This window comes from Microtus oregoni, unplaced genomic scaffold (genome assembly GCF_018167655.1).
Source record: "Microtus oregoni isolate MIOR12 unplaced genomic scaffold, Mior012 000010F_ref0000083, whole genome shotgun sequence".
Taxonomy (NCBI): Eukaryota; Metazoa; Chordata; class Mammalia; order Rodentia; family Cricetidae; genus Microtus; species Microtus oregoni.
Genome location: NW_024543069.1, coordinates 52,316,083 through 52,332,244, shown reverse-complemented (window position 1 = coordinate 52,332,244; position 16,162 = coordinate 52,316,083). Strand labels below are relative to the sequence as shown.

At 39.1% G+C, this 16,162-nt stretch overlaps 2 protein-coding genes across 4 annotated transcripts in view; one reads left to right on the top strand and one right to left on the bottom strand.

Annotated features, from left to right (window-relative positions):
* LOC121452826 (ceruloplasmin) overlaps positions 1-8,130 on the top strand; it is a 55,861-nt gene extending 47,731 nt beyond the window's left edge. Inside the window, exons 19-20 of one of the 2 annotated variants that reach the window (XM_041659132.1) lie at positions 3,953-4,057; positions 7,898-8,130. In XM_041659132.1, coding sequence (XP_041515066.1) covers positions 3,953-4,056 — 104 coding nt within the window. In that variant the 3' untranslated portion in view covers position 4,057; positions 7,898-8,130. Of the gene's footprint in view, positions 1-3,952; positions 4,058-4,753; positions 4,771-7,897 lie in introns of those variants that run through there. The other variant, XM_041659133.1, reaches the window with a different exon arrangement.
* Positions 1-16,162, bottom strand: part of Hps3 (HPS3 biogenesis of lysosomal organelles complex 2 subunit 1) — a 60,115-nt gene that overhangs the window by 3,967 nt on the left and 39,986 nt on the right. Inside the window, exons 9-16 of one of the 2 annotated variants that reach the window (XM_041659135.1) lie at positions 15,958-16,139; positions 13,943-14,123; positions 12,918-13,151; positions 11,410-11,595; positions 10,405-10,593; positions 8,136-8,243; positions 2,160-2,366; positions 1,469-1,559 (exon numbers count right to left, since the gene is read on the bottom strand). In XM_041659135.1, coding sequence (XP_041515069.1) covers positions 1,469-1,559; positions 2,160-2,366; positions 8,136-8,243; positions 10,405-10,593; positions 11,410-11,595; positions 12,918-13,151; positions 13,943-14,123; positions 15,958-16,139 — 1,378 coding nt within the window. The remainder of the gene's footprint in view (positions 1-1,468; positions 1,560-2,159; positions 2,367-8,135; positions 8,244-10,404; positions 10,594-11,409; positions 11,596-12,917; positions 13,152-13,942; positions 14,124-15,957; positions 16,140-16,162) is intronic. The other variant, XM_041659136.1, reaches the window with a different exon arrangement.

Below are 16,162 nucleotides of genomic sequence, written 5' to 3'. Positions count from 1 at the left end.
TTAAATACGTTTACCAAACATTAAAAGTTAATTTCACTGTCAAAATTTTGAATGACTTTTAAAACCTTATTTTTACAATATGTTACAATATTAGATGTTTTTAAAAATAAAAGTAGTGGACTAGAGAAATGACTCAGTGGTTAAGAACACTGGTTGATCTTGTAGGGGACCTGGGTTTCATTCCCAGTACCCACATGGCAGCTCACTGTTGTCTGTTACTACAATTCCATGGGAGTTGATGCACTTTTATTGCTCTCTGAGGGCAGCAGGCATATACATGATGCATATACATACACAAAGACCAAACACTCATACACCTAAAAATATGCAAACAAAAATTAATTAAAAAATAATAGTTCATTATTTCAAAATAATTAACAAATTTTTCCTTAAATAATCCACCTATTCACTGTCATTTCAATAGTTCTGCATTAGTGCACTGGTTCTCAACTAGGATAATTCTGTCCTCAGGTGACACCTGGCAGCATCTGGAGACACTTGTATCTGTCATAACTGGGGTGGTGGTGATACAGGTAGGAGACAAAGATGCTGACTAGCATTCTTAATGGGATGGGGAGGAACCCTTCTCAACACAGATAATTTTCCAAAGCTAAATGAAAAGTTCAAAAAATAATATCACAGTCGAAAGATTTTTCCTAAATGTCTTGTGTAAGTCCCTGTCCATCATCTTCAACCTGATCTTTATGTAAGTTTACTCAATATTGTCCTCTAGAGTCAGTTAAGAACTTCTCGTTAACTAACAATATTTAAAAACTGGATTGTATATGGCAGACCTGGAACTCAGTTCCAATTCCAAAGAATCTACTCCTGAGTTCTTCTCAGTGGTCTATAGCTGCCAACAGGAAGACCTCAAAGAAATGAAACTCCATCAACAAAGAGCCACAGATCCTTCCCTACAGGGGCTCAATGCTGATAAGGAGGCTGTACCACAAAAAAAGAATAAAACTCTATGCCAGCTCTTGAGATACTGCAGTCTAAAAATAGTAAATCACACAGAATATTTGGTGTTTGTTTTAGCAGCTTATGAATTATAAAAACCCAACTATTCCAAAGCTACAGAAAACTGGAATTTACATGTTCAAGGTGTAAATCGTTGAAGAACAATAAGTTTTTCAATACTTACAATTTGTTTGCTAAACTTAATTTCCTACATGAAGCAAATTGAAAAGCAAAACTTCTAAACTTCTGTAATATTTTAAATATTGGAATTTCCATGAAAATAATAAACTAAAAGTTTAGAAATGTTAACTTCATAGAACATCAACTCTGTGGCTATAGATGATGAGTTAGAATCAAGTGTGAGGGGCAACATGAAAGCTGAAAACACTTCAGATGGCTTCTGGGACTTTTGTACCCCACTTAATATCATGGAGACAAACAAGAACTTGTCCTACTTAAAACTGAGAGTAAAATTCATAACCATCAAAAAAGAGAATTTTAATTTTACCTTTTAAAGACGATAGATAAAGTTGGTGCTTCTCTCCACCACACTTGACTTTCTGACAGAGATCCGGCAGCAGTTTTTTCCACCACAGAACCTATTTTTAGGGGGAATGAAGACATTTTAGTATGCTGCATCTAATCCTCAGATTTTTAATGAAAGAAAGAAGGCCATGCAAGAGAGCAAAGAGGAAAATGTATCCTTTGGCCTCCTTTGGTCACGGCATCACCTCTGTTGCAACAAGAGCTTTATCAGCAGCTAGGCTTCTGATGAAACTCAAACAGAAGGGAAAGCCTTTGACTTGAGGTACACATGCACACATTCCTTTTCAAGGAAAAACATAGATATGTCCTTTTATCTTGGTTGGCAAAAAGAAATGAAAAAAGTGCTAAAGCTAAAACTCTATTAATTGCTAAATCAAAAACCAAATACAGGGAAGGTGTATCCCCCAGCCACACACATGTTGCCCTGCCCTTTAAGTACTCACTGATCTCATCTGGAAATAAGGGCTCTTTAAAGATGAGATAGACCATCCCCATGCATTTTAATAGCACCTAAAAGTCCTGAAAGTTCTTTGGACATACAATCCAGTAAAACTATACTAAAATTAACAGTCCTCATTTTGTAGATAAGTCAACACAATTACCCAATCTTATCATCATGGACCAAGACTAGGAACACCATCTGAAATGCATACCCAATGTTCTTCTCTCAGTTCCTGATTAGCATATGCAATGACTGCCTCCGGGCATCTCTCTAGCAACGTGTCTATGCATTGTTCATACTCTTGTAATCTTGTATGGCACAGAACATGAGCACTGAGGCCAGCAACAGTATCTTCTGAGAGCAGCTCCAGAAATGGAATAATGGAACTTACGTCAAATGAAGGGCCACAAATGAGAGACTATGAACAGAAAAGTGAAATATTATGGAACGAAGCACCCCAAATTAAAATACAACATACAGCATTTTTTAAAATGATAAAATCCCACTTTGACAAAAAAAGAAAGAAAATGCAATTTTAGAGAGCAGGAATTGGCCCTGAAATACTTGTACTGAAGTGCTAAATAATCTTAAATTTAGCTCTAGTTTTTTTTTTTAAAAAAAGTCTGTGTAGTAAAAAGCAATCATCTTTAATTAGAACTCTATCCTACGGATATGCCCAACATGTGGTCAGGGATTTATGCTCCATAATGCTTTGCATGGGTACTTGTAACACTGAAAGCCCGTGGGTGGCTGCATGTCCAACAAGAAAGAATGACATTAATAAACTATGGCACATACCTTATGGAACATCACAGAATTGCCAAAATTATATTTCCAAAGGTCAGTTAAGGAGGACAAAACTGAGTCAAAATGTCTTGAGGCAAAATTGTACACAAAGCATGACTAATGCTGTAAAATCCACACAGTGTACAAAACCTTTATAGGAAGATATTTGGCAGAGTACTGCAGTTTGAAGCAGAGATTAGCTTAACAAATGAGGAGGTGGGACAAAGCCCTGTTTTGTTTTATTTTCTTATAACATTTCCTTGTCTTTTCCAAAATTTCAATAAGAAGCATATAAAATGAGTGTACGTGTGGTGGGTGTGTAGGTGTAACTGTCACTGTAACACATATGAAACTCAATGATTAACTGCCTTTATTAGTTTGGTCTGCAGCATGTCTATGAGGTAATGTCTTCATAGAACTAGAGAAGGCTCTACTTCACTATGGGCAAGATGGACAACACTGTTCCCTGGGCAACTGGTCCCGGACTGTATCAGAAAGCCAGCTAAACATGAGCATAGGACAAATTAGAGAGGAACATCCATCATGGTTTCTGTTGTGTTTCCTTGACTCTAAGTGAGTTCCCTGATCGAAGGCAATGTTGCATAGAATAACTAGCAGGAAGTCCTGCCTTCAGGCTCCTGTTGAACTTCTTCCTTATCTTCCATCCACTGTGATCTAGAAGTATAAATCAAATAAACATTCTCCTGTCCTAAGTTGATTTTGGTGTTTTCATAGCAACAGGATCAAACTAGAACAGTAACCACAAAGAAAATTGAATATATTTTTTAAAAGTGATTGTGGGATGGGTAGATGGCTGGGCAGGTATGCAAATATGCCACCAAAGCCTGATGACCTGAGTTTATTCTCTGGGACCCAGATAATAGGAGAGAACTGAGTCCCCCAAGTTTTCCTCTAAGTTAGACATATACTGTGGCATGTATCTCACTGCTCCCCCGATAGAAACAGTAATTCTTTTTAAAGGGACTATTTAGAACCTAGTCATTTGTATCAACACCACCTGGCACACAGAAAATGACGAGCACAAGCAGTACTTCAATATTCATAGATTTACTAGTTTTTCCTTTCAAGCAACCTTTTTACTCTTAAATTCTATAGCATTTTTTTATTCTACCATCAAAATAATTTCTATTTTGTCTTTTCCTATTAAGAGATATAGTTATGGCTTAATTTCTTTCACTCTATCTTCTTTTGCTACAGCATCTTCTCAGAGTTACAGGACAATCTGGAACATCTACTATACATTCTTAATCAGCATGATTATTTTATTCCAGATGTCTACCAAGGAGTGGCCAGGAAAATAAGGTTGGTATCTTTTCTTACCAAGCTGAATAATTTCCTGGCACTAAGATAGCAAAGATGAAATAAAGTAAGACTCTTCCACTCACAGTATCTCCCAACATACAAGGAGGCACAAGTTGCTTCTCTCCTGACTCTTGATTAAACAGGATTATGGGTGTGGCAGGAAGAGGAAAAGCATGGGTACCAAACCAGAGGTGAAATGAAACTAGTCAGGGAAGCACAACATGGGTTACTTGTAAAGTTTTACTTCCTTTTAGCTATATTGCTAAGAATTTAAAAGTCAGTATAATAAGCAACACTAAGCTATACTTAATCAGGCATGCCCCAGCACTGAGAGATGAAGTCTCAGCCAGGTGTAGCATCGTACCCTATACATCCAGTTGTAGTGATATTTCCCTTGTATTTTAATAAATAAAACTTGCCTGAGGATCTGAAAAGTAAAAGAGCCATACTGGCCACCCTTATAGACCAGGCAGCAATAAAACACACCTTTAATCCCAGTAGACTCACTAGTTTGCCACAGAAACTAGGCAGTAGTGGTACACACCTTTAATCCCAGAACTAGAGAGGATTATAAAATGGGAGGAGACAACTCTCAGAAACAGTTTTATTCTGAGATTCCTGGAGGCAGGATCACCATTGCAGACTAAGGTCTAGATAAGAGTCAGTGGTTGGCTATCTTGCTTTTCTGACCTTCAGGTTGAACCCAATTTCTCTTTCTGAGTTTTCATTAATTATGCTACATCCAGCACTGAGATATGAAGGCTCAGCCAGGTATGTCATCAAACCCTATAAACCCAGCACTGAGAGATGAAGTTCACTGTGGGCAAGATGGGCAACACTGTTCCCTGGGCAACTGGTCCTGGACTGTATCAGAAAGCCAGCTAAACATGAGCATAGGACAAATTAGAGAGGAACATCCATCATGGTTTCTGTTGTGTTTCCTTGACTCTAAGTGAGTTCCCTGATCGAAGGCAATGTTGCATAGAATAACTAGCAGGAAGTCCTGCCTTCAGGCTCCTGTTGAACTTCTTCCTTATCTTCCATCCACTGTGATCTAGAAGTATAAATCAAATAAACATTCTCCTGTCCTAAGTTGATTTTGGTGTTTTCATAGCAACAGGATCAAACTAGAACAGTAACCACAAAGAAAATTGAATATATTTTTTAAAAGTGATTGTGGGATGGGTAGATGGCTGGGCAGGTATGCAAATATGCCACCAAAGCCTGATGACCTGAGTTTATTCTCTGGGACCCAGATAATAGGAGCCAGGTGTGGTGGCATCATACTCTATAAACCTTTTACTGAGAGAGGCAGTATTGAAGAGCCCAGAATTTGGTGGCACCGTGAATCACACAGTGAATTTCAGGTTAACCTGCCCACAAAATGAGACACTATCTCAAATAAATAAATACTCACCAAAACTTCTATCACTGGACTAAAAATGGCCAAAGATCACTGTTACTCTGTAAAATCCTGTTGAGATTGGTTTCTTAGACATCTTCATTTTTTTTTCAGAACTAGAAATCGACTCCACCTCCCTTCTTAACACATACACTATTTATTACTTTCTCCTACCAAGATCTCTCTGCCTCAACTCTGATTTGGTAGATTTCTCTGATTCTCTATTTTTACAGGCAAGTACATGGGGAGGTGGTATAGAAGGGGTAGGAACCAGGACAACCTGGAAAAAGAGCAAGGTATTCACTAGTCAGTGTTCTCTCTAACCTATCAACAACTTTCAGATTTTATACTAATTATTACACAAATATGCCCTATAGTAACTAAGGACAACAGACAAACATACCAACCCACTGGGGGTGGGGAAATAGCCACAATTTGGAAATGCTGTCTGGTGATTCTAAACCTCCAACCTCCTAAATGGGAGCCAAAGAAAGCCTTTGGGAGCTCTGATGGTCATGTTTTTATTAATGGCTGAGATTACCTGATCTATGGATAATTGAGAAAGAAGCATAACTAGGGAAAAATTTAGAAAAGTTTAATCAGTATATTTCTTTATCTTTAAAAACAAAAATTCCAAGAAAAGGAAAATTGGGGACATTGTGAGAAGAGAAATCTATGAAGCACAGGCACAGATGAGAGAAAAGAATCACATATCAATGGCATAGAATAGATTTTTAATATAATTATCGAAAACTCCCCAAACTAAGGAAAGACACAACAATACAGATATAAGAAGCACCCAGAACACCAAATAGGACCAGAGAAGAAATTCTCCATGGAACATCAAATGAAAACACTAAATGTACAAAACAAAGAAGATGCGAGAAAAAAGCCAGAAGAGTGCAGTGCACCCAAAGACCACAGTCGCCAACCTGACTGCTGGCAAAGCCCAGGAAAACTCTCTGCCATAAGAAAAAGAGAAAGAAAAACTTTTCATGCTATAAATAAGAGAAAAGAATTATTGTCCACCAAGCTATCCCCTAGAGAATACTAGAAGCAATACTTTGTCCTGAAGAGTATAAGTAAATTCAAGATGCCACATAAAGAAACAAATGAAGTCATCTCTACAGAAACACCAAATAGGACAAATAACACAGAGAAAAAAATAGAACAAAATGATAGCAATGAAGAAACTCTTTTCAATACTAAGTATTGGCTTTAATTTCTCAGTCAAACGAGAAAGTTTAATTGAATGGAATAAGTAAAAGAAAAAATCCATCTTTTGTTGCCTACAGGGATTTTAAATGATCACTGAATTATATCTTTGACTGTGATCATAAATGTGCTTTGAAGTTTTATCAATAGAAATTTCACAGCATAGTACAATTACAATTTTAATGACATCACTGCTCTGTGTGTTCTGGGAGGACAAGGCCCAAAGCTACCTACTACACTTGTACAACTCATTCTCAGACAGTAGCTATAAAATGAACAAATGAGCGGCTAACATGGGAGTTTCAGTATCACACAGAACCTAAAAATAAGAGACAGTGAAAGAATCTTCTTTGGTGATAGATTGTTGTGGTTAACTAACAAATTAATGAGGCTGAACTTGTATCCTTCTGCCTCATCCTCCTCAGTGCCAAATTACAGGCATAGGCCACCATGCTCAACTCTGGTGATTTAACAGAAGGATGTAGGCCACACAGCCTGAAGTCTGAGCCTAAAGATCTAGCCTCTTGACTTTCCTTCCCTAGCCCATCCCCAACTCAACAGCTGGCTCTAAAATTAATAATAATCACGTTGACACCAATTCCCAAAGTTTATATCAAGAATTTTATACTCAAAAGCGTAAAGGTATCAAGCAGAATGAAAATCCATAAAGGCCATTCATTGGGTATAAGGAAACACATGCAACACATCCTTTAGCATCTGGATGTGAAGCCACAGAGAAGAGAGCTGTGCGGACAGCACAGGCTCACAAGAGAGCTACTCGCATCAGGCCTCGGGAGTCATGGAGGGCAAGGATGGTCAATGAGCCTGAATTTATCAAGAGTATCTGTGAATTTAGAGAATCCCTAATATGAAATAGTGATTGTTATATATAGCCAGCTACAGTGACTAAACCAAACAAAAGAAAGGCAAAAGTTATATTTGGTCTTTGGATCAATAAGCAGCATTAAAAGATATACATAGCCAGACCTACCACAGCACATGCAGAAACAGTTACAGTCAGAATTCCTGTACATCAATTGTGTCCCACAATTCTTTAGAAAAATTCTCTTCTGGGGTGAGATAAACTGGCTATGTGAACATATTTTTCATAAGACAGATGGTAGTGGTAGCTTGGGTAAGAAGTTTAAATTTTGTTAGGCCACATTAAACAAAATTCAGGCTTACAAAGCATCCCTATATTTATACACTTTTATTTCTCACAGGTGTTTTCAGCCTAAAAACGAGGACAGTTGCACAGTGTCGAATCTTACCCATTACCTGCAGTGAGACCAGCTTCTCAGCTTAGACGCCACATGTGTCCGTGATTCTAGGCAGAAGCCTATAGATTCTTGCCCCCAAAAGCTATATTCTAAATTAACAAGCCATTTGATATCACATTATATTTAAATTGTATATTATAGTATATTGCATATTTAAAAAATAAAAGAGACATTTTTTTACCTGTAATTTCAAAAGGTCTTCTGTGTAATTTTTATCGGCTAAGGAATCAGATGATGTTAAGACATGAACCCATGGATAGACTAAGCCAAAATGACTGCAGGCATTTATCTGAAACATTACAGAAATGCATCACAAGTCAAAAATAACAGGAAAACAAACAATTTCTTCATCCACTCATTAAAATCCTATGCCACATCTCAGACTCAGTTACATACTCTCCTGGGGGAAAAAAGACTTTTAGAATGTCTTTCCCTGGAAAAGGTTGCAGTCTCATTGCTTCCACACCAAATAATTTGCAATAACTATTTCCTAACATTTTGAAATTTAAAAATATTCAACAGAAGTGCTTTCTAGAAACAAAGAATAACACTGTTCTTAAGACAATTATATTCACCAGGTGTTAGGGGTGCATGCCTTTAATCCCAGCACTGAGGAGGAGAGATAGGTGGATCTCTGTGAGTTTGAGCCCACAGAGTTTGAAGTCTACAGAGCTAATTCCAGGACAGCGACGGCTGTTGCACAGAGAAATCCTGTCTCAACAACAACAACAACAACAACAAAAAAACCCATGTATTTAAAAAGAATTAAAGGTAACGGTGGAAATGAGTTTTATTTATATCGTTTAGGGATTACAAAGCATCCCTGTAAGGTCTTGATATGATCCCATTGAGTACCCTTTGTCTAAGACATGATACTGGTAACCTTTTCAGTCACTGCAGAGTAAGCACAGCAGTCACGAAGACTGGGCTGAAAGAAGAAAACAGGGTAGGATGGGGAGCAAGGGCTGCTACAACTGCCCAAAACACACCTAAAGCTGAGTGTGCCCCTGACAGGAGACAGAAGCACAGTGCTGCTGCCCCTTGCCTCAGGCCTTCCAAAATTCTTCAGAGAGGCCCCCCTTTACTCAGTCCTCCACTAACAAGTACAGGTGAGGTAGTGCTCTGGGAAACATCCTTCACATGCTGTGGCACTGCACGGGGGAACAGAGGACTACAGGAGCATTCATTATTTTAAGCGTGTGAAATTTGAGTAGGGTCCCTGTGGGACCTGGCTGGCCTGGAATTCCCTTTGTAGATCAGGCTGTCTCAGACCTTATAGACATCTACCTTCCTCTGCCTCCTGAGTAATAGGGTTAAAGGTGTGTGCCGTGACACCTGGCTTCTAGGGGGTAGTCTTTAAATTTTATTTATTTTGTGTGTGTGTGTGTTTGTGTGTGCTATGGGTGTACGCTTGTGGGTGTACTGAAACACATGTAGAGATTTGAAAACAACTTTCAGGAGTCAGTTCTCTCCTACTGTGAATCCCAAATATGGAGCTTAGGCCTTAGATGAAACTTGGCAGAAAGGGCCTTTACTTGATAAGCCATCTTAGCTGTCCAAGGTGATGCTCTTTAGAATGGGAAAGTATGTAAAATGTGGGTAACTTCAGGTACATTCTAAGCATTAAACACAAGGTGGAGGCTAGAAAGATAGCCTCAGTAGGCAATGTGTTTATGTCACAAGAATGAAGACCTGAATTTTGAGTACTAGAACCGACAAAAATGTCAGGTATGACAGTACACATTTGTAATCTCAATGGTGAGGAAGCAGAAGGGAAGATTCTTGGGGCTCTCATGTTAACTAGTACAGCCTAATTCATAGTGTGTAGGTCAATTAGAGACTTTGTTGCAAAAGAAATGCACAGAGTTCCTGAGAATAATTCCTGAGAGTGACCTTTAGGCTCTGCACGCAGCATCTGATCTCTCTTTCTAGCTTTCTCTCTCAAAAATAAAACAAAACAGTGGAGCTGATCTACTGGGAGCTCACCAAGGCCAGCTGGACTGTGACTGAAAAAGCATGGGATAAAACTGGACTCTCTGAGCATGGCGAACAATGAGGGCTGATGAGACGCCAAGGACAATGACATGGGGTTTTTATCCTACTTAATGTGCTGGCTTTGTGGGAGCCTAGCCAGTTTGGATGTTCACCTTCCTAGATATGGACGGATGGGGGAGGACCTAGGACTTACCACAGGGCAGGGAACCCGGACTGCTCTTTGGACTGGAGAGGGAGGGGGGAGAGGAGTGGGGGGAGGGGGAGAAGAGTGGGAGGAGGGGGAGAAGGGTGGGAGGAGGGGGAGGGAAATGGGAGGCTGGGAGGAGGTGGAAACTTGTTTTTTTTTATTAAAAATTTTAATAAAAAAGAAAAAATAAAAAAAAATAAAACAAAAGTAAGAACACATTATTGCAGCATGCAGCGTATGCATTTAAGGCACTATTTCATTATCTTACCAAATCCTCTGCTGTTCTCAGTGGTATGGTATCAGGGCATTGCCTCCTAGATATCCTCCAGATGTACTGAGTAGTAAGCTTGAAGAAGAGGTCCTGAAGAACCATGTTGGGGAGACAAGCTACAAGCTGAGCCTCCCAGAAGTCTACCAAAAGCTGAGGAATTGTGTCTTCATCCTTTCCACACAGGACCTTGAAAACAGGGTACCTCACATAAATCCTGAGCCAGATGTGAAACAGAGCTATTGCTCAACCATGTGGTCGCGTAGCTTATAAATTTGGCTTGACTGCCATGGCAAGAGCAAAGATATAGATATATTCTAGGTTCTGTGCATGAACATTCTGCAGACACATTCTTTTAATCTGTATATTTACATTACAAACTGATTATACAGAAGTCTGTCCTCTGGAGATAGAGACAGAGACCCACATTGGAGCACTGGACTGAGCTCCCAAGGTCCAAATGAGGAGCAGAAGGAGGGAGAACATGAGCAAGGAAATCAGGACTGCGAGGGGTGCGCCCACCCACTGTGATGGTGGGGATGATCTAATGGGAGCTCACCAAGGCCAGCTGTACTGGGACTGATGGATCATGTGATCAAACCGGACTCTGTGAACGTGGCTGACAAGGAGGGCTGACTGAGAAGCCAAGGACAATGGCACTGGGTTTTGATTCTACTGCATATACTGGCTTTGTAAGAACCTAGTCTGTTTGGATGCTCACCTTCCTAGACCTGGATGGAGGGGGGAAGACCTTGGACTTCCCACAGGACAGGGAACCCTGACTGCTCTTTGGACTGGAGAGGGAGGGGGAGAGAAGTTGGGGGAGGGGGAGGGAAATGGGAGGAGGTGAAAATTTTTAATAATAATAATAATTATAATAATAAAAAGCACATAAAAGAAGTCTGTCCTTTCAAAGACAAATGAAATTCACTTCAGTTCTATTCTTTACTCTCCTTTGGTTTCTATCAGGTCATTCAGAGAAATTATATTTTTAACTGGACAAACCTTAAAAAAAGAATCTGCTTCTTCAATTCCAATTTTACCATTTTTCTGTAAGCCCAGGACTGAAGCCAGAAGCAATCCAGGCTGAGTTTCCTTCAAGTGAATTGCAAGCTCAGTAGGAACAATCTGTCCTTTCCAGTGTTGAATCAACAGCCGAGGTTCCAGAATGAAGCCGTACAGCAGCTTCACCTTCAGGTTCAGAAAGAAATGTTGAAATGAAGTGCACGTGACTCAGTTCACATGTATATCCCAATGCACACATCTGGGGAAAGTTGTTAACACTTTATTTCCATTCTTATCCTCTTGTCCCAAAAAGGAGATTATTAGCTGTCTTATGTAAATAATTTATAGAGAACTAAACTTAGAGATATTCTATTTTGTAAAGAATTTTAGATTAGGAATATATATGATTCTCAAAATTATGTAAAGAAAACTCTGATTTTCAGAATTCTACTCATTTCCAAGCAGATGCCCTAGGGCTGACTTCTTCTCCTAGCAAATTGTCTCCTGGTATAATGATTTCTTTCCCCTGTTTTAGAAGACATGTTTATACTGGAAACATTTGACCAAGCAGGCAACAATAACAACAAGGCCCAGGCTCTAAAGTCACCTTGATAGTTCAAGATGACCAACTGTGCAATCAGAAACAAATAATTTCAGCTCTGGGTCTCAGGGCTCTCGTGTGTAAGCAGTTGTGACAACACTGATATCAGCACTAAACGAGAATGAAATGAAATACTCCATGCAAGCAATTTAGACTAGGCCTAGGAAACGAGTGCAAAATTATCCTTCATCCCCATCTTTGGCCTCTGTCCTAAATGATCCCTCTTTCTAAATAAATAAATAAATAAATAAATAACCTTTCTTCCTTTGGTGCACCATTTAAATATCCACTAGTCCATGGTGTCACTTGTGGTTTTCCTGAGTGGAGAGCATTTCTGACCTATTAGACTCCTATCGTTTACAGTTAATATCCTTCTTTGTATACTAAAAACACCTCAACACCCTATTGTGCTTCCAGTGAATACACTGTCAGACCTTACACTTCCTTTGATGGGCAGCTGTGGGTACTGTTCTTATACTCTTTTGTATCAAACATAATATTCTGAATGTATGTGACACTAAGATGATGAAAGCCTCTGCTGATATTTATCAGTCATTTTTCTTTTGTTTCATTTGCCAGTCTAAAATCCCACTTAGAGCAGTCCCCATCTAATAATGTCTATTATCTATTATTAAGAAACCATGAGGTAGGCCTGGAGGTGATGGCTCATGCCTTTAATCCCAGCACTCAGGAGGCAGAGGCATGCAGCTCTCTGTGAGTTTCAGCCTAACCTTGTATACAGAGCATAATCCAGAAAAGCCAGTGCATTTATACAGAAAAACCCTAACTCGAAAAGAAAAAAAAAAAACGTAGTCATGAGGTACAAAGAAGGCAGAAGAAAGCCAAGTGCATTGGGACCACCTCCAATCCTCTCAGACTGTAGCCAACACCAGGCCTGGTACTCTACCTCTGAATGGCTCTTCACTTCAGTCCTGTACAGGTCAAGATCTCCCATTTTCAAGGCCACTGCTGCCTTGGTCAAGGTCACTAAGACTGTTGAAGATTCATGAGTATCCAGCTTCTTTAAATAATGCAAGGCAGTTGAAGGATCAATATTCTTCATAGAGGGACTACAGAGGACATGAGGCAGTTGCTTTGGCTCAGCCACATGAAATATCTGAGCCACTTTTGCTGCTACTTCCTTTGACAAGTATGAGCAAAGAATAAAAGGTTAGCCAATGGGAAGCAGTATAAAAAGAAAAAAAGGAATGTGTGTATATATATAAAGTCAATAGATAAAGAATAAGTTATGATTTAGAAACAGTGTTCATGAGACAATTTGGGAAACTAGAAATGAGAGGACATGATCTGTCTGCAGAGATGCAATAAGAAAAAAATCAAGGAAAAATATATACCAATTTGTGACCAACTTTTCTAACTTCAATCACATTGGAGAAAATGCTATTATATTCAAAAGTCTACAATTTAAAAACTACAACTTAGTTAAAAAATATGCTCTAATGTAATTCAAAAGAAATTTTACTCCCCTTGAAATCTCTAAGTATATGGTATTACAATATCCAACTCTGCTTAAAACACAGAAAGGATTAAAAATAATCTATAATAATGTTTTGGACACTTAAAAAATAGGTCAAATAGAGTTAAAAAAAAAAACAAAGGAAGGCAGCAACTTGATTCTATCTTTCACTTCGGAAATGGATGTTACTATGGTTGGGCAGGTCCCTCAATCACAACAGATAACACCTCCATGCTAAATACTAAGGAAATAGAAGAAGGCGAACCCTAAACTTTTGTTCAGGTTATAATTCTAAAATCATTAAAGAAGAAAAGAACATATTGATTTTTTTGTTTTAGTGGGGAAAAAAGAAAAAAGTATTTGGAACTTAAGTTCTAAATACTATTTACTAAAAGAAATTATTAAATTAAAAAGTTAAAAACAGAAGCTGTAACAGTATAGGAAACTATACTCACTGCATTTAATTCTTCACCCAGGTTTTCATAAAGTGAATGGTTAATATAGAATATTAATCCTCTCTCATATTTCTGTGATTCACTGTCTTCTGTCCAGTCCACACGGGCCAAAACTTCAGACAGAGACAATCCAGACATCTTATAGTATGGCAAGGCGAGGTGGGATTGCTCCGTGTCAAGCCTAAAGAGAGAAATTTTAAAAGGCTTCAAATATGCATTTGAAGTCAGCTACTTAACACAGTTAGTAAGAACACAGGTGATGCTTTCCAAAGAATGAGACGCACGGTGCTTTTCCGCTGCCCCTGGCAACCATATTTGATTTTATAAAGTCACTCTAATTTGCAGTTTCTTTTTTCCTGAACACAACTAAGGTGGAAAAGCAATCATTCATCAAGTGAATTTTCATTTTAATTTTTGGTTTTTCAAGACAGGGTATCCCTGTATATCTCTGGATCTCTTGTAATCTTGTAACTCACTCTGTAGACCAGGTGGACCTCAGTGTCAGAGATCTACCTGCCCCTGTCTCCTGAGTGCTGGGATTAAAGATGTACATCACAACCCCAACTGGCATGAATTGTAATATTTAATATGCCTCTAAAATAATGGCATTTATGGTTCAGCATAGCCTATTTCAGTCATTTATAATCATTTGCCCAAATTAAGTACACCTGTAAAACAATTGTTTACAAAAACTTTTATATACATGGTTCTCAGAAATAAAAATCTCTATTGACCTTAGTAGTCCTTTGTGATATCAAGAGAGCACAGATTACTGATATTAAAATATCAGACTTAAGAAGGATCAAAACCCAGTGCCATTGTCCTTGGCTTCTCAGTCAGCACTCATTGTCCACCATATTTAGAGAGTCTGGTTTGATCACATGCTCCATCAGTCCCAGTTCAGCTGGCCTTGGTGAGCTCCTGTTAGATCAGCCCCAATGTCTCAGTGAGTGGATGCACCCCTTGCGGTCCTGACTTCCTTGCTCATGTTCTCCCTCCTTCTGCTCCTCGTTTGGACCTTGCACTGGCTTTGTAGGAGCCTAGTCTGTTTGGATGCTCACCTTCCTAGACCTGGATGGAGTGGGGAGGACCTTGGACTTCCCACAGGGCAGGGAACCCTGACTGCTCTTTGGACTGGAGAGGGAGGGGGAGGAGAAGTGGGAGGAGGAAGAGGGAAATGGGAGGAGGTGGAAATTTTTAATAATAATAATAAAAGAAAAAGAAAAAATATCAGACTGCTTCAGTGACACGCCTCTGATGTGGGAGTGCTTCTTTCTATCTGTTGCTTTCATTGGTTAATTAATAAAGAAAACTGCTTGACCCAATAGGGCAGAATTTAGATAGGCGGAGTAGACCGAACAGAATGCTGGGAAGAAGGGAGGTGAGCCAGACGCGATGGAGCCAGTCGCCAGGTCAGACATGCTGAATCTTTCCCAGTAAACAACCACCGCGTGGTGCTACACAGATTATTGAAAATGGGTTAATCAAGATGTGAGAGTTAGCCAGTAAGAGGCTAGAGATAATGGGCCAGGCAGTGTTTAAAAGAATACAATTTATGTGCTGTTATTTTGAGGCATAAGCTAGCCAGGCAGCCAGGAGCTGGGCAGGAATGCAGCCTGCTGCTCCTTCTACATGCCTCCCTCAAGCTAACAGACAAGAAACAAGTACCAAAGCTATCTCAGGTCTTTTCCCTGGTCATGTGCCCCTCAAATCCTGAAAATAAATATAATATAAAATAAAGAAAATAAATAAAGTAAATAAATAAAGCCACCCTGCAAATTCAAAAGTTTGGTAATGGGTTTACTATTTATTTCTCTAACAAACTATGACACTTTCAAGACATTGATTGGGCAGATCATATTCACTTTGTATCTCTATACCACAGTACCTGACACTCAACATGCATTTAAGAAATGACTGTAAAATAAATGAAAAAAGTGATCCAACTCCCAGAAATAAAAATCCTGGTAAGTACATATAAAATTCTATAACAAGGCTTAAAAGGCCTCACAGACCTGCTGTAACAGTCTCCAAGATGCCCACAGCTTTCCTTAAAAGCTTCTAAGAGCTCTGCTTTCTCTGCAGGCTCCAGTCGACTGCTCTCCATCAGGGCAGCTCTCACTAGCAGATGAGCCTCACTAAGCAAGTGGATACAGCTCTGGGTTTTCACAGTCTTGTAGGTGTTACTGTAGTCTACCTGAAACAAGAAGAAAAATAGGT